Genomic DNA, 21763 nt, shown 5'->3' with positions numbered 1-21763 from the left:
ACAAATCTCAACGTTTCCTGTCAACAGGCTTGTTAGGACCCCGGGTTTTTAGTAGGTTAACAACACCCACTGCTAAATCAGCAACAAACTGTCCGTTATAATCAAACCGCCGCCCCACTGATGCAATTATAACTCTTCAAAGCATTCTTTGTCCAGTGACCCCTTTATTTTCCTGGCCGCTTTTTTGTGTCGGTCGACATGATTTGTTGGCTTATTATTATTCCGTGGATGTTCTGTTTTCTCAGGAGTTTTAGCGTGGCTTTTTGTTGTTCTTTCAACAACCTTTGACCGTAATCCCGGCATAATGAGTGTATTCTGACAAGCAGGCTGGATTGCAACACAGCCTTAGTCTCGGCACGCTGAACCTGGATGCAGAACTAATCCCTGGTCAGATTAGGTCCTTCTGTTCTGAGGCCGCAGCCAGAAGGCCACTGTGGTGGAGGCGTCTCATCACATGCTTACACCTTGCAGGAAAAATATTCTATGGACATTTAACAGCTCTCCCTAAGTACGGCTTTTTCTCGTATGTTTCTTCGAGCATAGACTAAGTACCACATGTTAGTCATTGACTCGTGCCCATAATGAGTGGCTGTTAAATAAATGTCACGTTTATTTAGCTCGTATTTGGTGACACGACTCATTCCCAACACCCACCATCAGATTTCATCTTTCCTATTTCTTTTCAATAGTCATATGAAAGGGACACACTCTTCATTCACACACAGCTATTCATAACTGGCACATTATAAGAAATGGAGCCATATTTATTTTCCTATTCAAGTCTGCATCTTGTCGCTGTTTTGTCTTGAGCAGACAAAAGTACTGCAGGCTGAACTCTTTATCAGGATGAGGGGGTAGCGTTACACGGCAACAGGGAGAAAGTACATCTGCTGTGGGTTTCCTAGTGGCCACGTTGGATGCATTTGATAGGGGGGGATTTGGCAACCTATTCTGAATGAAGAAACTGAAGACGATGACTAAAAGGAAAAGATGGAGAACTTCCCATTTACTGACACAGCGAGCTGTGCGGGAAGGGCTTTGCAATGTCCGCCGGCCCTGCTGCCGATGTTAGCCTGTGCTTTATAAAGGTCTTGGCCCCTTAATCGGTGGGTAGGTAATCAAGTACGTTTGGGGTGGATAGAAACCAAAACAGAGCTGCCTGTGGCCTTGCAGATTGGCTGTCCATGACACAGTAATCTCCCCCCCGCCTCACCTTCCTCTTACACACACTCTTCCTCTCAACCGTTTCCCAGTTTTCCACCATGGTAATCCTCATCTGAAGTGTTTGTGTGAGTGGTTGTGGGGGTGTGGGTGTGTGTGTGGGGTGTGACGGGGGGAGGGGGTTGGGGGGGTGGCTGGCTGGCACCCTGCAGCCAGGACCTGTCACGTCACTCTCAGCTCCACAGTAAGACTTGTTGGTCACCTGAACACAGGCTCGGTGGAAGAGTTACCAGACAGAGAGGGCGGGGGAGAGAGAGAGAGAGAGAGAGAGAGAGAGAGAGAGAGAGAGAGGGAGTGAAAGAGAGGGGAACAAAACAGGGAGTCGGGGACAGCATTGATATTGCCACAGCACTGACTAACTTGGGAGAAACTTTCTCTTTTTGGTCTGCCGGTCTCTCTCCACAGAAGGGCTATCCTATCAGTCCAGCTCTAGACAGCCGGGACGGTGAACCTTAAGGACTCTGGATTTTTCTCAGACGGTCAGCGGCGCTATGGATGAGGATGCTCTGCTCGACTACGAGTACCCGGTGCTGGAGCCCGTACCGCCCAGGGTACAGCTTGAGTAAGTATTAAAAGGGTTAAATGTGTGTAAAGTGTGCTAAATCCATGATGTGTTAAGCACTCCCATCTCTCTCTGACATAGAGTTTCAACTTTGTTTAACTTTTTTAAGAACTTCCCTTTTTTACAGTTTAAACTAAATCACATTCATTGATGCTTTGTATGTGTGTTTTAATCTCTTAAGCTCTTATTGAACCACAAGTCTTCGTTTTTACAGTGATATTAGTTGCCTCTGGCACATGGAGCCTATCTGTTGAATAAACATGCTCTAGTCTCTGGTTCAACCTGAGCATTATTATCAGCTGGAATAGCTGCAGTGCTGGCGGCCATTCAGGCAATTCCCTAGTAAAACATCCATGTGAACAAGTTCAACGTGCCTAAAGAACAGTTTGGTAAGGTGGTGGTCCCTTTGCAATGCTCACGATGCAAGATGCATCACAGCATTGTTACAAATCCCCTCCGGAAATATGTTCATAGCAAACCAATTTAGCTTGACTTGACCTGTCTTTATCAAACCTGTATAAACCTGTATAAAGAGTACTGTAGCGCTGCTGCGCTGTCCTCTGAGGTGATCCTCCATCTCGCCGATGGAGAGGTGTTTCTGGACCATGTGTTCTGCAGGTAACCCATTGAGAATGAGCAGCAAAACAGCTCACAGAGTTCACCCAGTCACAGTGATCAGTCGGGGTCACTTTGGGGCATATAAGGCTCGCATTCATGTCATTAAGTGTTAATATTTTGCTGCAAAACTCATCAAATCAAGGTATAACTGAGAAGATACAATGGAAAGTGTTGCTTAGTCAGGGAAAGTCACCATCAATGGGGAACCCAGCTGGACCTGAGGTTAAAACCAGACCTGTGAGCCATGTCGAGCGAATAACACGTTTCATGGCTTCCTTTCAATAGTTCCTGCTCATCAATACTCGTATTTGAATTCCTTATTACAGAAGCACTGTTGCGCAAACCGAAAGACCACAGGGTAGGGCTTTCATGGGGATTTAGAAAATGGCTTCTGAGGGCTGAACCAACAGAGGAGCGATGGAATTCATTTGTTTATGTTCATGTTAATTTATAGTCAATCATTTGTTTGGTGACTACCTACTAAAAAGGGACATCAAAGGATAATTTCTTCTCACTAAATGTGCTTAGTCTGTAAGCGTGATAATATGTGGCTCCCACTCCAAGCAACCAAACGTCCCGCTGTTCATTGCTTAGACCCGGGGAGTTCAGGGCCTGAAAGCTTTGTGCTTTCAGCTCCCAGATTATACAAATGTGAGTCCCGACAGAGCCTTAAATCTCACAACAGTCTGCTTTGCTTGCGCCGTGTACACTGGCAAATTTTTTGGTGCCCTAAGATACACAAACAATCCACAATCAGGACAGAGATGAGACAGCCATCCAGTCATGAAAACACTTTCACTTATTTCCACTGAGTTTGTCGTCCGTTATTGTTAAAGGCCCAAACCGGCCCGACCAGAACTAGCTGTGAAGTCACCCAGTATCTGATGGCGTCGTCTGAATGAATATGCTATCAGAGTTATGTTCATCTCCCCGCCGGCGTCCTCCGGTCCTCAGGTTCCTCAGGCGAACGTGAAACAGAGCTCAGGTGTTTTTGTTGTTCTACCCCGTGACACGGCGTCGACTACAATTCGTCGACATGCAAATCTCTGGTATGCGATTTCAACGGCCACAAATGGTCTCCTGACGCCGAGGCGTGAGAGGTTTAGCCGAGCTTTAAAGTTTTAAAGTTCCGACAGATTATAACCGTTGTCCGTGTTTCTTTCTTTCCTTCTTTCCTTCTCATTTCAAGAATAATCTCCCCGTGTGACCCCACGGCTGACGACAGACTCTACCACATTTGCATCACTGCTGTGTCTGTGAGTATAAAACATGTATAACATAACGTATATAACATGACACCGCATGGGACTCCAGCGCACCAGGACATCCCTCGTGTGTTGCAGAAACAAAGCTAGCAGCAACACTAGTGTCGACACAACTCCACACCCTCCTTCATGTAGGCCTTATTTGTTAGGTACATAACTCTGGCCTTTGCAGGTGGAACACATTGTAGTCGTATTTATATTTGGATTCCTCTAAGCAGCCCTCGTTGTCCCCAGCGTGGCAGGGCCGGAGACAGCGGTCTAGGGCCTTGTTTCCTCAAAGTCTTGAGGTCATGACCGGTCATGGAACTCCCTTTCAATAGTCCTCCGCCCTGAATGATTAAGCATCCCTCACATTTGACCCCTGGAGCGTCCTAATGAGCGAGGAGGCCACACTGATGGAGGTCTCAAACCCGGGGGGGGGTTTGGTCTCAGGTCAGATGGTCATCAATTGTGGTGTCTGTGTGTGTTTCTGTGTGTTTCTGTGTGTGTGTGTGTGTGTGTGTGTGTGTGTGTGTGTGTGTGTGTGTGTGTGTGTGTGTGTGTGTGTGTGTGTGTGTGTGTGTGTGTGTGTGTGTGTGTGTGTGTGTGTGTGTGTGTGTGTGTGTGTGTGTGTGTGTGTGTGTTTGTGTGTGTGTGTGTTGGGGTTTGTGTGTGTGTGTGTGCGTGTGTTGTAGCTTGTCGTCATGCTGATCCTGGCCATTCTAGCGAGGCGGACCAAGCTGGCCGACGGACAGAGAGGACTGCCAGGGCTGCTCAGGTGCGTTCCACCTCCTTCCTCTGGAACCAAGTGAAGGATCTCCAAAATGTCTTAGCATATGTCAACAGATGATTGCTCTTCAATGCGTTGCTTGAGGTTTGATAACGCTCTGGACCCCAGCTGCTCACACCCCAGCTCTAAATACCTAAACGCCCGCTGCTTGTATCCACAGTCCGGTCAACTTCCTGGACCACACCCAGCACAAGGGCCTGGGCGTGGCGGTGTTCGGCGTGCTCTTCTGTAAACTCTGCGGTCTGGTGGTCTCCCCGAACCCCCTGCCCTTCATCACAGACCCAGAGAACAAACGTAAGCTGGTCGCCTCGCCTCAGTTAACGTTCCTCTCAATCACCGGTCGGCTTCACAGGCCTTTCTTTACATTTTACCGATTTGTTTTCTTCCTGAATATGCATCACATGGAGATTTGTACTTTTTTATTATAGGTTGTTAATTTTCCAAATAACTTCCAACGGCAGCTTGAAGTTCCGATCTCTTCAAATGCCTCGTGTCCGAGAAGTCTGGCATATCTGACACTTTTCTTCAAAATGTATTGCATGAATGTGAACTTCTTTCCCCTTTGAAAAAGCTGGCATTCGTCCAGAAACAAAGCTTTGATTCATAGGACAATGGACTAGATCATGTTCATAACTCTATGTATATAATGACCTTATGCAATAACGTGGCATGATTACATAAGGTTTAAAGAAGTCAGTCTGCTGTGATTCCACTTAATCCCAAATCACTACTATGCTAGCATTGCAGGAAATTCCGTGGCGGTTTGAAAATCCCAAACCATTCACCACTTTCTAGTGACCTATGAATCACAAAAAAATCAGGTTTTGTGGACGTCAAAAACCTCATCGCCGGGCCGGGCGGCTCTCCTGTTTGATATCGGAGCCTCCCCTGGCAGTCTTTTGATGTTTTGTCCCCGGCCCTGTGTGCTCACAGAGAACTGGATGATCCTGGCCCTGCTGTACTACCCGGCGCTGTGCTACCCGCTCCTGGCATGTGGGACCTTACATAACAAAGTGGGCTATGTGCTCGGGAGCCTGTTGTCATGGACACACTTTAGCGTCCTGGTGTGGCAGAAAATCGACTGCCCCGCGACACCCCAGGTGAGGACAGGAATGTACACTGGGTGGACGTGGTTGCGGTGAACACGAACGAGGTACAGCCTCTGGTGGGCCGTGTGTCTGAGGTCTGTGGGTGTGCTGGAGACCCACTGGTTACTCAGACTAGAGGGCCTGATCACAGCCAGGGTCCTGAACGGATCCGGATGGGGCTGTCAGGTTGCATTTGCGATGGCACGGTTAAGGCCTTTAGTCGCCGGTGTCTCCGCTCCCGATGCCTCTCAGGGCCCGGGCAACCGCAGAAAGGACACATTGTGCGGACGGCCTCCACACTGAATGGCCAAGAGCGTCCACATGAATCGGTCTTAGTGTCTGCTCTTGATGAAGAGGCTTTGCCACAGTTAATCAGTTCAGTGCCAATCCATTGAAGATGCTCCCGGGCTCTGCATTGTGCGGCTGTCATCACCTCGTGTCTGATTGGCACGGCCACCCGACCGGCCATTCACCTCCGGGTGAAGGGAGCCGACCACACCCTGCATAGAATGGTGTACTGCTTTGAGTCCCTGTGGGGAATCTATGACTATAGAGAGTCTCAGACCCATGGCACTCATTGCGGTTTAAGGATTAGGTAGAAATATGTTAATTTACAAGTGTGGAGTACTTAATACTACTTAATTAAAGCTAAATCATGAAAGATATGTGCCTAATGGCTAATTAAAAACACAGTGAATTCCTTATATTCCCCCCGACCCAAACAAAGCACTCAAAATAGCTCCTTAATGCTAATTCTCTGTTCTACTTTTCAGATCCACAAGTATTACGACCTCTTCGCCAGCCTTCCACAAATAGCCTGCTTGGCATTCCTCAGCTTCCAGTATCCGCTCCTCCTCTTCAAGGGCTTAAAGGGCACAGAGAAGAATAATGGTGGAGAGGTACGTCTGTCCAGGTGAACCCAGTCTGTCCCGAGGGTGAATGGGTTGCCCAAGGAAACACATTTGTTCGTTGTGCGGTCTTGACTATGCAACTGGCTCGCATCGGAATGCCTCTCTTTCCCTTCATTTGTGTTGTTACCTAAATAGCCCCTACTTGTGTAACTTTAAATAGCCCTGACTTAGAAGAAACACTAGTGTCTTGTGATTCCGTACATGTGAGGGACAACCGTAAGCAGCCTAGCAGTCAGGGGGTTTAGGATGGTGGCAGCATGTGGATGGAGAGAGAGTGGGGCTCCCACCACAGCCCGCGTTGGACCTGATCATCGTAAGCAGATTTGATCTAATTCGTTTACGTTATGTTGCTGAGCAGATTATGACAAGGGTGCAGTGTTGGAGGCCAAGGAGGCACAATGCGCTGATTATTCCACTAATCTCCAACCGCGGGGAAACAAAGCAAGGCTGAGGCCTGTGCGTGGAGGCAGGCTCATCAACGACACAGGGTTTAAACGTCCTGCCACCGAGCGATTGGTTCAGATATGCTGGACGACATATTTAGCTGTTTTAAGGCAGCTTGGATTCATATTTACACAGATAACCTAATTATTTTTGTCGTCTTTGGTAATATCCGGGCCGCTTGGTTATATTGTTATTGAATGATTTTCCACAACTTTAAAATCCACTCTCATGTTTGTTCAATGGGAAAGATTATTTTATAAGGAGTAGTTGCAATCTGAAAAAAATAGGAATGCTAATGCACATGATAAGATCGTGTAAAACATTGTTTTGCTAACTGAAGTACGGTTATTCATTTGTGAATGCCATCATAAAATGTGTGACATGCAAGCAAATCTTTATATATTTGGTAGATATTTTTTGATTTCTGCTCCTTCCCTAGGATCTGGACAGCAGCTACTACCGAGACTATGTGAAGAGAATCCTCCAGAAGAAGAAGCCGTCCAGTGTTGGGTGAGAAATGAATGCTACTCTACTGTTAACATGCTACATGGTTATCCAGTTGGTAACCTCAATTTGGCAATATATGTGTGACTGGAAAAAAGTCATTGATCTCACCTTAAATGAAATTCTTTTAATTCTCTCTTACTACTAAGGTCAAGTGAATGATTCATATTTGTAATATTGAGTTGCACAGGATTTTTTTTAACATAATGAAGTCTGCTGTGTGTGTGGCAGATCGGTGTGTGTGTGTCTCCCCCACTCATTCAATACAGTAATAACTGTTGATATTCACAATTCACTTGTTTGATTTATATACTGTTCAGCTAAACAGGGACGGCTGGCTGTAAGGTTATTGTTATACTCTGCCTACCCTAGTGGTGCATAGATAGATTGTGAGATAAAGATATGGACATGATAAATAGCTCTTTTGACACATTTGTGATTGGAAGGGACTGTGTGTGTGTGTGTGTGTGTGTGTGTGTGTGTGTGTGTGTTTGTGTGTGTGTGTGTGTGTGTGTGTGTGTGTGTGTGTGTGTGTGTGTGTGTGTGTGTGTGTGTGTGTGTGTGTGTGTGTGTGTGTGTGTGTGTGTGTGTGTGTGTGTGTGTGTGTGTGTGTGTGTGTGTGTGTGTGTGAAAATAAAGAACTAGGACGGGCTCCTCACCCGCATGAACCTGCTTAATCAGTTAAAATATAAATATGTTAATAGATCATTTTGGCTAGATGCTAATAACTTGTATGTCTATTGGGACGGTTGGGGCAAATAATGAACCTGTGGATTTTTATGCCGTAGACTTATGTAGGATGTATGATGTGGGAGAGGCCCAAGGTTGGATCCCACTGGTTTCATAAAGGAGTTTAACAGTTTAAAACCTCATGTCCTTTCTGTGTCTGCAGAGCATCAAGCACAGAGAAGCCCCACCTGCTCCGGAGGATGGAAGAGGCGGTGAAGTCTTACATTTATACACCTGAGGATGGTAAGCATTCAACAGTGATTTGCCTTTTAACCTTTTGTTCTGTCAGATTTCATTTGCATGTTTTCTTAAGTTTTATCTCATAATTTCCAATGTTCTTTGTTCCAGTTTTCCGTTTTCCTATGAAGTTGGCCATATCTGGTGTGGTTTCCTTTATTGCCCTTTACCAGGTAAATATTTCAACACCAACATGCATATCAAACATAATGAGAGAATAAACATGGAAAGCAGCCACATGTTTTTCTTCCATATTCCTTATCATTCCTTACTATTATGACAACTAGGATAGCATTACCTTTAAACAGCAATCTTAGCTATCTCACCGGTGACAGATTTGTGCAAATGTTGCCACATTAAAAATCCCTTCCTGTGAATAGGTTGCCCTGCTACTGGTTTTGGCAGTGGTGCCAGCGCTTCAAATCGCCCGTATGGGTGTCACCGAGGAGATCGCATACCTGCTGGCAGGCTTCAAGATTCACCTGTCCTCGGACAACGCAGAGGTCGTCCGGATCGTGGTGTACTACATCTGGTGTGTGGAAGGTGAGCCCATGTCCCAGGTCACCCTCGGCCCCACCTCCCACCTTAGTCCCCCTGCTGGGATCATAACGGAATCCCTATGATCTTGTTTAGGTCCTGCGGGGGTATACCTTCACACACTAAAAGTTACAAAGTTACACGTCAGTGCTTGAGACTCTCTGCTACAGAATATCCTTGTTCCCTGCAGTGTGCTACGTTTCAGCGCTGACCCTGGTCTGCTTGGTCAACCTCGCAATGCTCATGAGGTCCATGGTCCTGCATCGGTGAGTTCCCCTTTCTTGTGTTACTTTAGTCATCATCATTTTCTTTTCGTGATTTTTTATTGTTTTTCTTTTTTTCCTTCTTCAAGCCATGACATGACAACATAGGCAAACAACGCCCACCAAACATTCACATAGAACAAGCAGACAAGAAAATCAAAAAAAACAAAACAAGCAGTCATCACCCTGCACCCCTCTGTCGTTTGTTGTTAATGTGCAATAACGGTCCTTGATCTTTAGTGGACATATCCTTAATAACTGGAGCCATAAGTAACACAAGTCAGTACCAATGACAAAAGCCTACCACATTACTTATAAAAAAGGTTTCAGCAATAGTAAAAAAAAAAAAAGAAAAAGATAAATAAAATAATAAATCCTTGTATATGTATAAAAAAATAATAATAATAAAAAGGAAGGAATAACCAAATCGATGAAAAAAACTTAAATGAAATACTTCTGCCCATATACATGAAAGATGTACCCATCGCATGGACAATTTAAGATATAAATTAGCAAATATGCATAACCATACAAAAGTAGAATCTGTAGAATAAAATAATAATAAATAATAAATAAACCGCATAGGTACGCCATTTTTCACAAACACTCAGAATTTGCATCCCTCCACTCACTGTATCATCCATTTCAGGGGCCTTCTAAGAAGGTTATGTATTTGTCCCACTTCCTAGAATACAGATCTAATATACCAAGTCGTTTGTAAGACATTTTTTCAAATGCTGCAACTTTCACCATTTCTACAACCCATTCTTGCGTTGATGGCACTCCCTCAGTCTTCCATCCCCTGAGAAGAATCTGCCTGCCTATCATAATGCTAGTTTGGACCCAACTTTTAATGTGTTTATCCCCTCCCATTAGAACTGATCGGTCACCTAAAATAAAAAATCTGGGAGTGAATGGAATTTGGGTCCCTGTAATGTCACATATATTACTATAGATCCATGTCCAGAATTGTTGAACCTTGTCACAGGACCACAATACGTGAACTAAATGACCTTCCTCAGATTTACATCACCAACAATTTGATTAGGCTTTAGTCCCAGTCTATACAATCTGGAGGGTGTCCCGTAAAAGCGTTGTATAATCTTAAATTGGATGAGGCGTACCCTCGACACTGTTTTAACATTTTTACAAATCTTATCCCATTCCCCGTCATCCAGGGTAATATTCAGATCCTTTTCCCATGTCTTCTTCAGAGCTGATAGAGCACCATTACCTAGCCTCTGCATCAACATGGTGTAATAGACAGATGGCATCTTCCATAACTCTTCAGTAACTTATCCAGGAGAACTGCATATTTGGGAGCTGACGAGCTGGATCCAAAGACCAACAGATGACGGTTTTGCAGATATCTAAAAAGTCGAGACCTGGGAATTTTAAATTGTTGCACCAAATCGTCAAAGGATTTGAGCACTACTACTATATAGATCCCCTAAAGTTCATGCCACTCTCTAGCCATACCTTCCAATGAAGGGGGGATTTACCTATACATCATTTTGGGTTCAGCAAGATACTCGAAGATATATTTAGAAAGGGGTCCAAACTAAACGTCCAAGCTACTTTAGTCCAAATTAATTTTAAGTGAGGGATTACTGGGTGTGTTTTTGTTTCTTTATTCAACTTGGCAAACAAGGTTTGCGAGGGTGATAACGGGGCCAGGACAGATTGTTCAGTACAATACCACGGGGGGGGGGGGGGGGGGGGGGGGGGGGGGGGGGGGGGGGGGGCCTCAGGAGGCATACACCAGTGAGCCAGGTGTCTCAAACTAAAAGCATAGTAGTAAAACAACATATTTGGCAATCCCAATTCTCCTCTACCAGCTGGTCTTTGTTTTACTAATTTACTATGGTGGAGACGGGCACATTTACCATTCCAAATAAATGTTTTAGATATCCTGTCAAGTCCTCATCATTTTTAAATGTTCATAATACAAACACTGCTGACATTTTTGATTTGTGTTCAGTTATAACCTGAAACGTTTTGACAATACTGGAGTCGCAGATATCAGAGTTATGAGTGTCGGCCTTTCTCCTGAGTTGGGGAATGACGAAGTGGCGAATCCATGAACAATTTTGAAAAAGCATTTTCTGTGCCGCATTGATAACACCGGTAATATGGTAGACCGTCAGTGTAGCACGTGGTTGATTTTGACTGGAGGAGACTGACTGGATGGTTTGCTGTGCTCCCCTGTCCCCAGGTCCAACCTGAAGGGCTTGTACCGAGGAGACATCTACAGCGTCTACCACTGCCAGAGGAGCGTCAGGCCGTCCCGCCCGGCACTGGTCTGCTGGATGGGCTACACCAGCTTCACGGCCGCCCACCTCTGCTTAGGTAGGGAGCTGGCCCAGAGCTGGCCCGGGACAAGAACAAGAACCATACCTCGCATGAAGCACCATGATGATGGGAACTTTTCATCAATCAACCCTCGATAATTGATATGGATGTGTAAAGCCAATCGAAGTTCCAACATGTTATATTTTCTGTCTTTAATAAAATAAGAGAAATGCCCAGTGTATCTTCTTAGAATATGATGACGTACGATGATTATTTAATTGCTGAATCCCCCTTAAACATCCTACCTAGTTTGTCAATGACTATTATATAAAGATAATATATAAATTATTAAATACACAGAATCTGTTTCTAGACAAGGTATAACTCCCCCCCCTCTCTCTCCCCCCCCCCTCTCTCTCCCCCCCTCCCCTCTCTCCCTCTCTCTTTCTCTCTCTCTCTCTCTCTCTCTCTCTCTCTCTCTCGCTCTCTCTCTCTCTCTCGCTCTCTCTCTCTCTCTCTCTCTCTCTCTCTCTCTCTCGCTCTCTCGCTCTCTCTCTCTCTCTCTCTCTCTCTCTCTCTCTCTCTCTCTCTCTCTCTCTCTCTCTCTCTCTCTCTCTCTCTCTCTCTCTCTCAGGCATGATCATCCAAACCCTGGTGTTCTTCCTCTGCCTGTTGGTTGCAGTCTTCCTCATCATTGTCCCTGTCCTGCATGGAGAGAACCTGATCCTCTTCAAGCTTCTATGGAGCATGTGGTAAGTGATCCTCTCTGAAACGGCATCTACTACTCCTTCATTTACAAATCAATGCACCGCTCTGCACACGGCCTCTGCCTGTGGTCTAGTGAGGGGCTTGTTGCACATGTATTGATCCGTCACCGTGTTCCCATCTCTATCAGGCCTTTCTGGTTGATGCTTCTCCTGGCGGTGCTGATCCAACACATCTCAGCCAGGTGTTTCTTCATCAAGAAAACAGCGGGAACCAGAGACCTCGACAACAGGTAATCACCCACGCTTCTGAGACTGAGACGCCGGCTAGGGCACGTCCTCCGCCATTTTGGTGTGTTCACTTCCTCCGTCTCCCCGGTCACCCAGGGGCGGTCTGTTCCTGATGACCTACCTGCTGTTCCCGGTCAACGTGCTGCTGGGCGTCCTGCTGGGGGTGTGGCGCATGGCCATCACCGCCCTCTTCAACATCGTGCACTTGGGCCGCACGGACATCAGCCTCCTGAACCGCAGCGTGGAGGCCTTTGACCCAGGTGAGCCCCGCCCCCAGGTGGGCCCCGCGCTCTGCTCACACACACACACACACACACACACACACACACACACACACACACACACACACAGATGGTCGGCGACACGCCCCCAGTGTGGCGGACCGTCGGGACCACTGTACCGTGAAGGCATCGGTATAGAGCTGTAATTATTCGTCTCATTATTATAGCTTTGTTTCCCTCGTTAAATGTTTTGTTTATCTGTCCTTGGCACAAGCGATTTAAATACAGAACAATTGAAAAGGAGTATGATGTTCACAACACGTACTGTGTATGCTTGAGTTTCTGCTCTTGCCCCGTTCACAACAGCAGCACTAAATTAACATCCACATTCCTCCATCCGTGATTCAAAAATCCCAAAGATGGAGGCATGGAGGAATAGGAAAAAAAGTCCTCGAGTCCATTATTTGAGATTGCCTCACCACTTTTCAGCAGCCCCCTCCCCCCCTCCAACAGCAGAGCGACGTGTTTATTGCTTTACCCCCCCCCCCCCCCGCCTTGTGTGTGTGTGTCTCTCCCCGCAGCCTACCGCTGTTACGCTCATTATCTGAAGATTGAGGTGAGCCAGTCCCACCCGGTGATGAAGGCCTTCTGCGGCCTTCTGCTCCAGGGTGCCGGCCAGGACCCCGACCCCACCCAGAGAGAGCGGGATGCCGAGGAAGGTCCGTAGACCCCCCCCCCCCCCCCCCCCCCTCCTCCAGGCAACGCCCCAACGTCTGTCTATTCAATGGAATGGACTTATTTATGGATTTATTCATTGAGATTTTTCTATTGTCTCCCATATATTTTCTGCTTATTCCTGGTCATATGAAATGCTGTTGATAGCTGTATGGGTGCAGGGTGTCACGTAGGGTTCAGGACAGTCTCGTCGGGGTCAGGGTATTCAAAACGTTCCAGGGTCAGCCCCCGATCTCCAAAGTCCACATGAAGGCCTCCTTCAGGAGCCCCCCAGCCCGGACATGCTCCCTAAGGACATGGGTCTGAGTGTCCACGCCACATCAGGTCTTTAGCCTGAGCTAGTAGCGTGTCCGGATGTCCGGGGGTCCGGATGGGCGGATGTCCGGGTGGAGGGGCTTGGAAGGGCTGCTCAAAGGGGGGGGACAGTCGCCAGAGGAATTGAGGACGGAGGCGCCGGCTCCTGGCAGGCCACTAAAAACTAATTGAATCATAATGTTGTGCCTCACGTACAACAGCAATGATAGCTTAGCGGCCCTGATTTAATTTGTCACAGCAAATTGAGTCCTGGTGAGGAATAATTTACAGCAATGGTGTGCCTGCTGCCTCAATCAAACCTGTCATAAACCAATCAGCCATAGCCATGCTTGCTGGAGATATTGATATATATATATATATATATATTGATATATTGATATATATATTGATATATATTGATATATATATATATATATATATATATATATATATATATATATATATATATATATATATATATATTGATATATATATTGATATATATATTGATATATATATATATATATTTTATAATTTTTAAATATATATGTCTGTAAGTGTGTCTATGACTCACTTAAATGTAAGGCATTTTCCACTGGTATTCTACCAGTGGCGTACATGATACATACCAGCAAGAGAGTATAACCGATGCAGAGCATATATGTGAATTATTGATTGCAATTAGCAGTAAAATGCATCCTGTTTATTGGCTGTGCAAAACCCTAACTCAATGGCTAATAGCTATGAAGAGTATAGCCAGGATGAGTGTGTGTTCCAAGACAACCGTAGCAATGGATGGAGGAATTATACCATAAAGAGTCATTTTAGACTGGCTGCTTTTACAGATGTACCGCTTTAATTGACTGTTTCATATTCATGCAGCCCAGGGGGGGGGGGGGGGCTGCGGGTGTGTTCAGCATGTTAATGTGTGGCTCAATATGCTCCAACCATGCTCAGAAGATTATGATACAATTGCTTTCTATTATTACTGTCTCACTATAGCCGCTGCCCGGGGGCTATCGCCCAAACCGTTTGGTTGCACAAAAAATGACTACCATTACGTTTGCGCGCCGTTGATCAGCTGACATAGTGCCGTTGATTCCCAGCGCAAAGTTGCTGGGTTCGATCCCCAATGTTCGCCGTCTATCTGCAGGCACCATGGAGAAAAAAGCCCACCCTCCCCCGCTACCTGCTCATTACTGACTGATGATTGACTCATGCGTCTGGATTCACTGGACGTCCTTCTGGATAACTGCGTCCACTAAACGACTCAGTAACAGTAGTGATAACTAGCGCTGGGTGGGCCTCTCTGTCACGGTGGACAGGTCCTAAGAGTGTGTGTGTGTGTGTGTGTGTGTGTGTGTGTGTGTGTGTGTGTGTGTGTGTGTGTGTGTGTGTGTGTGTGTGTGTGTGTGTGTGTGTGTGTGTGTGTGTGTGTGTGTGTGTGTGTGTGTGTGCGTGCGTGCGTGTGTGTGTGTGCGCGTGCGGGTGTGTGCGTGTGTGGTTGTCCCCAGGGATCCAGCTGGTCCAGCAGGAGAAGAAACTGCAGAAGGTGTCTGCGGCCAAGAGGGCCAGGGCTCACTGGCGGCTGCTCTACACGCTGGTCAACAACCCCTCCCTGGTGGGCAGCAGGAAGCACTTCAAGCACCGCGCCGCCGAGGGCTTCCTGAACGGGAGCCTGAAGCCCACCGCCTCCACGAAGGGCAGCAAGAGGGAGGCGGCGACCAAGGAGCCGGCCGTGCCCGCAACCGGGAACTGAGCGTCTCACTTCCCCTTTTCCAGTTCCCTTTCCCGTGGAGAGTAGAGACTTCATTCGCTAAGGCTTCTTCTTCTTCTTTTTTCAAGGGGTTTATGTCCGTGGATCAAATGGGTGCAGGCTTTATGCATGCATAGATATATCTATATTTTGCTAAAAAAAAAGAAGAGAGAAATAAGTGCACTTATAGCAACGTGCCTCAGGTAGTGCTTTAATGTTTCCAGTTTAATCTTGCGAGGTCTCTGGTCCCACGGTCCGTGTGTCTGACTGTCCGACTGTGTCTTACTCTGTGACTGTCTGACTGTGTGAGACTGCCGCGTCTCCAGCAGAGCAGAAGACCAGCGTGTGTGTGACGGAATTCTTCCGCAGTCCACGCTATTTGAAAGGATGCATCGTTCTATCTGACCTTGTGCATTTAGTTAGGGGTGTCACCTTTTAAAACATGAACATATCCATTAGTGTGGCTTGAGGTGTATTTTGATCTAATGGTGTATGGATTCCTTAACAAAAGAAAAAGGGGTTAAAATTAGCCTACATCCTTTTCCAGAGCGCAACTGTGATGAGTGACTATTTATAAATTAACAGAATATTATTTTGGGAGACAAATAAATCATTTTCATTGTGTTATTAGAGTAGGCCTCTATTTGTTATTTACATCAAACTTATATTATGTGTAAATTGTATGAAGGCCTACAGTAAAATAATAAATTATTTTTCATGCCCTCCTCTAGACTTGTATTTGTGTTTAATAAATCAAGCGATACATTTAAGCCGATCATTCTGTTAGAACCAGGTCTATTCAATAACGAGCAACGTTTATCCCGGCCCCAGCTTCACATTATTCTGCATAACCTTAATCATCAGCCGGACAGAAAGGGTTCACTTTCGTTTTACTAGGCATTGTGTATATTTATCTGTCGAAGCCAAATAAAAGACCTAGAAATTATAATAAAATTAGAAAGCGAAAAGCAGACGAAAGCGTTCCTTTTGCTTGGGCGATTGGACCTATTTAGATTAGGCCTACTAAAGCCAAATCCTTCGTTTCCGCCTTCATATTCTTCATATTCTGCCTTTCTCTCAGATAAAAGATTAACTTTTAAATAGAATTGTTTAAATAGGCCGAACTGTAAAAAGAGTCAGGCCTACCAACGCCTATGTTGTTTCCCTTCCCTTGCACAGTTAAATAACGCAAAACAATAATTTGTCATGTTTTATTATTTCCACCTACAGAAAATTATATCAAAAATCTTAAAAGGTCAATGGACTTGTTTTGTTACAACATTTCACAAAAACTCACTAATGCATAAAATCACATGTCAGTGAATCCAGATGCTCGGCCGCACCTATTTGCTGATACTTCACCAATATAAACGGCACCGTCGTAAAAAAGAGATAATCCAGTTCAAATGGCTTACATCACAGGTTTGACAATCAGGTCTACAGTCCTAGACTACACTAATTAAAACCACACATGGAAACATGCCATTGACACGTCGCCACAAGAGAAAGGACACAGGGTTTAGAAATAATGTACAAATGTATAGAATAGTTGGAGCACCGGTTAAGTAAGAGGTTAAAGTCAACATCTTAAAGCTGCACGTTACACTGAACATTTTCGGGATAATACCTGGGATTTAATAAGAACATCACATGCCTGAACTATAACTGGTTTTCCTTTTGGACAGAACAAAGGAGCCGACAGCAGCCGCGCCTGACGCGCCACGAGCGCACTGACGACGCGTCAGGACGCACTGACGACGCGCGCGCTGAGGTGGAGGCGGGCGGACCACAAAACACGTGAAATGTGTCTGTAAAACACAATGCGGCTGTGCCTTTTCCTTTCTGATGTCTTGTAATTAACACATGTGCTTATGTCATGATTTACGAATGTTACACCAATGAATCCCGTCTCCTATCCCGGTAGGTCTACTTTGAGGTAAATTAAACAAGGCTATAGCCATCTTTCCAGGGCTTTGATAGATATTACGTAAAGTAATGGTACACTTGGCTTCCATAAATGTGCGATATCTAAAAGTGATAGTTTTACATTTCACCAGTGACGGGACACGGGTTCAGCGACTCGGCTGCTTGTAGTTACCGTTGATCTCCTCGGAGATGTTGACCGCCTCGGCGCCGAGCGGCAGTCTGTCGCTGTACTCCGAGCCCATCTCAAACTCCTCCGGGTTCGTTTTGGATGAGGAGCCAGGGATGGATTCCGTGGCCGCCACGCTTCCCTCAAGCTCCCCCTCTCCGTCGATGTCTTCTCCGTCCGCCTCTCCCTCTCCCTCTCCCAGCTCGCTGGGGTCCAGGTTTTTCTCGGACTCCACAAAAGAGGCCCGAGGATCAAAGTCCCCCGCTATCTGTTTCTCCATCTGATCTGGATTCTGAGCCTTCATGATTAACTTGTACGTCTTCCCTTGATACTTGTATAATAAATGGCAGCAGGTGGCTCCCAGCAAGGGAACGGTGGCCAAAGCCAACAGGAAAGTGCTGACGATCACGATAATCAGCAGAGATGGGATTTTCTTCCTCGTGGTGAAGACAACTTGAACTTGACAGTCCTGGCCTCCATAGGTGAGACAGAGAGTGTAATTGGTACCAGGTTGCAAACCATGGAAACGATAGGCATTAACGCCCTCCTCTATTTTGGACCATTGAACCATTGAGTGTCCGTTGCCAGATTTCACACAAAGGTACAACATGTCGAGAGGTGCCTTTTGGGCTGCCGTTTGGAAAAGGCTGAATATTTCTTTATTGACGGTTTCCAGGTTTTGCGTTTGACTGAGGTGTAGGTTGGACTTGCTGCTTGGCAGCTGAAGAGGGTTGAGCTGTACTTTGGCCTCCGTCTCTGAAACCTCCAAGGCAATAACGCCAAAATCAAACGTATACTGCTTGAGGTCGTCCAGGCTGAGGTTGAAGGCATGGTTGGAGATGTATTCACTGCCATCGTTTACTCCACACTTGCCGGCAAACGTCAGCTGCTTTCCGTTGCCGACCACATGGTCCGTTGCACCATGTTTCCCTGAGGTTCCCGTTGGAGAAACGTTGGCCTTGCCTTCAGATTTCGGCCAGTTGATCACGTTGTTTCCGGACTCTTTAGGGCGTGATGGCTTGGCCACGGTGGCGGTTTTCGGCCCTGCCGTCTCGTGGACGGAGTTCATGGTGTGCTTTTGTGTTCCAGTCAGAGCGAGCTTCACGCTGCTTTCAGCCCTCCCTAGCTCGTTGGCTGCTGAGCAGCTGTAGTTCCCATCCTCTTTCTTGCTCATACTGGGGATGATAAGGGTGCCATTTTGAAAGACGTGGAAGCGAGACCTGGTGGCTTGTTCATTGATGGGCTGGTCGCTCTCCTCCCCGGCAGAGGGGATGGTGAACTCAAACTTGGGGCTTCCAGCGTTGACCTCCCAGGTGACCTCAGGTTTGGGGTTCCCCTTGGCCTCACAGTTCAGGACGACCATCACGCCTTCGTAGATCTGAGTGGTCTCCAGGTTGGGCTGGTAGCTGAGGACGGCGGTGGGGGGCTTACAGTCCAGTTTGGGCATATTGGACACCATGATCCCCTTCAGGTCCTCAGGCGCCCCACACAAGATCAGTTTCTGGTCGGGGACGGATATCTTGGTGTTGGCCAGCCAGTCTCTAACCCATTCCAGGCGACAGGAGCAGGTGAAGGGGTTGTCGAAGATCTGGAGGTGGGACATGGAAGTGAGGCCGCTGAAGGTGTCCTCCACGATGCTGGTGAGCTTGTTGTGGTTAATGCGCAGGGACCGCAGCTCCTTGAGCGTGGAGAAGGCGTCCTTTGGCAGGTGAGTCATCTCGTTGTTGTTCATCTTCAGGAGCTGCAGGCCTGTGAGGTTCTGCAGATCACCCCATGGAAAGTTGACTATTTTGTTATGGCTGACATCTAGGTTACGCAGCTGCACCAGAGGGGCCAAGGTGTTGGTCTCTATGGTGACGATCTCGTTATGGGCCAGCCACAGGGACGTGACCTGGGTGACATTCACAAAGCTTTTTGCCTTCAGCAGTTTGATCTTGTTGGCGGAGAGGCTGAGGGTGGTCGTGTTGGGAGGCAGTCCGACCGGTACCAGTAGTAGGTCTTTGTACGCACAATCCGCAAACTGCAGGTTCCCGAATTTATCCACGCACGTACACAGTTCTGGACAAGCCCTCGCCGAGCCAACCAGTGTCGTCCACAGAGCCACGAGCTGCAGGAGCCTCAACGCCATTTTCACCACCTGTAAATAGGACATGTCTAGATTTAAGAACATGTGCAGCCAAGGTGGGAGACCAATATGCTTCAAATGCAATGTGGACCGTGCAGTGTAGAAAGCACCCTTTGTGAACCCTCATGAATAAATCACATTTCTGCAGGGAGAAATAACCCACTGGACATAATAGAAGGGGTGTGTCAAAGTTTATAACTGATTAAAATACGTTTTCAGACAATAATGACAAATGCATCGGACAGACTTCAATGTCAAATACTACTGTCGACGTCAGCACAAAACTGAATCTATATGGCCACCGAACAAAGCAAAGGTTTTTGGTTTCACTACAATTAGGCGCACAATTCAAGGATACAGACAACACCCAGTGTCAGGAAGCGGTTGTGCTCCAAAGTGATCTGAAAGTGATCCGAAAAGATACGGACCTGTCCGCAGGTGAAGCGGGTGCACGTCGAGCATCATATGCATTCGAAAATGCTCCGTGTTGCCATCATTTAAAATACAACCACAGAGACATTTCATGCCTGCTAAGAAAAAGGGGATAGGACTACTTCATAGTAATTCTGACTGATATGTCACTGCGGTAACTTAGTGAATCGTCTTACCTGATGTACTTCAGTTCCAGCGTCTAAAAGCACACTGTGGAAGTTAAAGTAGGTCTTTATTACAATAACTTTAATGGTTGTAAAACACCGTATCCTCGGATTTGGTAGGTCCTATTGAATTACTTTTGAAGACCACGGTAGTATGCATAAAAGGCGCTTGAAGAAACATTTTCCTCCCGGTGATGCGCGGTCGGACGCCTCTTCTCCTCTCTGCAGAGTCAGCTCCACTGCGCGCTCCCGCCACCGCGCAGGAAGAGAGGATATCGTGAACGCGCAGCCTCTCCCACCCTTCATCCTCAGTATTAAAGATACAGAAGCTCCGGATAACCCACCCTCAAAGAAAATTCATAATTCAGACGTTTGTTTAATGTATTCACCCATCACCCAAGTCTAATCTTTGACCTCATTTGGTTTGGAAATCCAATGTTCATACAACACAATCAAACAGACGTTAATGTGCGCTACTTTAAATATGTAAATGGTTTCAAAGATGGGCATCTGTTGTAGTTGTCGGTTCAGCGTTATTTGGACACCCTCCAACAAAAAAATAAAGTAGGAAGTGAAAGCTTGATTGAGTATTTCAAACACTCAAATGGTCCATATGATGAAAACCTATAGGCCTAAAAAACATTTTTGTCACGCGATATTAAAACAATTCTCAGATGCCACATTTTAAATCAATAAAAATCTGAAGAATCATCTGGTCTAGCTAACTAGACCAGATGAAATCAGGCTTGCGTGAAAAACATTTCCTACTTGTTTTTGATGTGGCGGTTTCGTTGGCTACCAATACAACAATAGTTTAACTTTAAAAGAAATGCCAGTCAAAATGATGATATGCTCATCCAAGTAGACTTCATGATTATTCATGAAAACCAATTGAAGCCTGCATCCCTGAAAGTGTCTTTCTAAACGCAATCCTAATATTCTGTATGTCTCTACTGCCATCCTCTGGTAGACAAACGTGCATCTTTCTTTCGTTTTGTCTCTATTGAGTTCTTGTAAAGGCATTTTAAGGTAAAGAAAAGCACTCTTACGTCCCCTAGTGCTCTCATCCGGACATTACAGGCAGGGCCGTGTCTAACGAATGGGCTGACCGGGCCGTAGCCCCAGGCCTCGCCGCTAGGGGGGCCTCCGGTCGCTGAAGGTCAAATTACAAAAATCCATAAAAAAATAAAATAAAAATAAAAAGAGCAAAAATGCCGGGCCAAAGGAAACACGAGAGCGGAGCAAAAAAACGAAAATTAGATGAAATAAAAAAGGAAAGAGCGAAAGAATTATTACAGAAAACACCCAAATTAACCAACATGTGGAGGAGTAATCAGCCCGCTGTAGCAGCTACCACCAACAAAGATACAACTGTCAGTGACGGAGAGCAGCCAACCACCGCTAGCCAACTAACCAGCCCAACTAGCCAGTCTGCTAGCAATAGTGCTACAATCTCTGAGGAAACAAGTGATGGAGAAGAAGCAGTGGGTAATTTGGAATTATCAAGAA

At 46.2% G+C, this 21763-nt stretch overlaps 2 protein-coding genes across 2 annotated transcripts; one reads left to right on the top strand and one right to left on the bottom strand.

The window, feature by feature from the left end:
• The first annotated feature begins 1712 nt into the window (after nt 1-1712).
• LOC130389771 (receptor for retinol uptake stra6-like) lies at nt 1713-15444 on the top strand. Its single transcript, XM_056599707.1, has 17 exons — nt 1713-1783; nt 3591-3657; nt 4341-4423; nt 4596-4729; nt 5369-5535; nt 6297-6422; nt 7318-7388; nt 8275-8354; nt 8460-8521; nt 8729-8891; nt 9076-9151; nt 11364-11497; nt 12075-12192; nt 12336-12437; nt 12532-12695; nt 13238-13375; nt 15200-15444. Exons 1-17 carry the CDS (start codon nt 1713-1715, stop codon nt 15442-15444), a joined length of 2001 nt encoding a protein of 666 aa, XP_056455682.1.
• A 750-nt stretch (nt 15445-16194) lies between these two features.
• LOC130388837 (immunoglobulin superfamily containing leucine-rich repeat protein 2-like) lies at nt 16195-20571 on the bottom strand. The gene is made up of 2 exons (XM_056598395.1): nt 20267-20571; nt 16195-19670 (listed from the first exon to the last, which is right to left on the bottom strand). The coding sequence occupies exon 2, from the start codon at nt 19659-19661 to the stop codon at nt 17514-17516; it is 2148 nt and encodes a 715-aa protein (XP_056454370.1). The 5' UTR covers nt 19662-19670; nt 20267-20571; the 3' UTR covers nt 16195-17513.
• Nucleotides 20572-21763: the final 1192 nt, after the last annotated feature.

The sequence above is a fragment of the Gadus chalcogrammus genome, chromosome 9, assembly GCF_026213295.1.
Source record: "Gadus chalcogrammus isolate NIFS_2021 chromosome 9, NIFS_Gcha_1.0, whole genome shotgun sequence".
Taxonomy (NCBI): Eukaryota; Metazoa; Chordata; class Actinopteri; order Gadiformes; family Gadidae; genus Gadus; species Gadus chalcogrammus.
The sequence above is the reverse complement of the archived record's forward strand: the minus strand, read 5'-3'. Positions and strand labels throughout refer to the sequence as shown.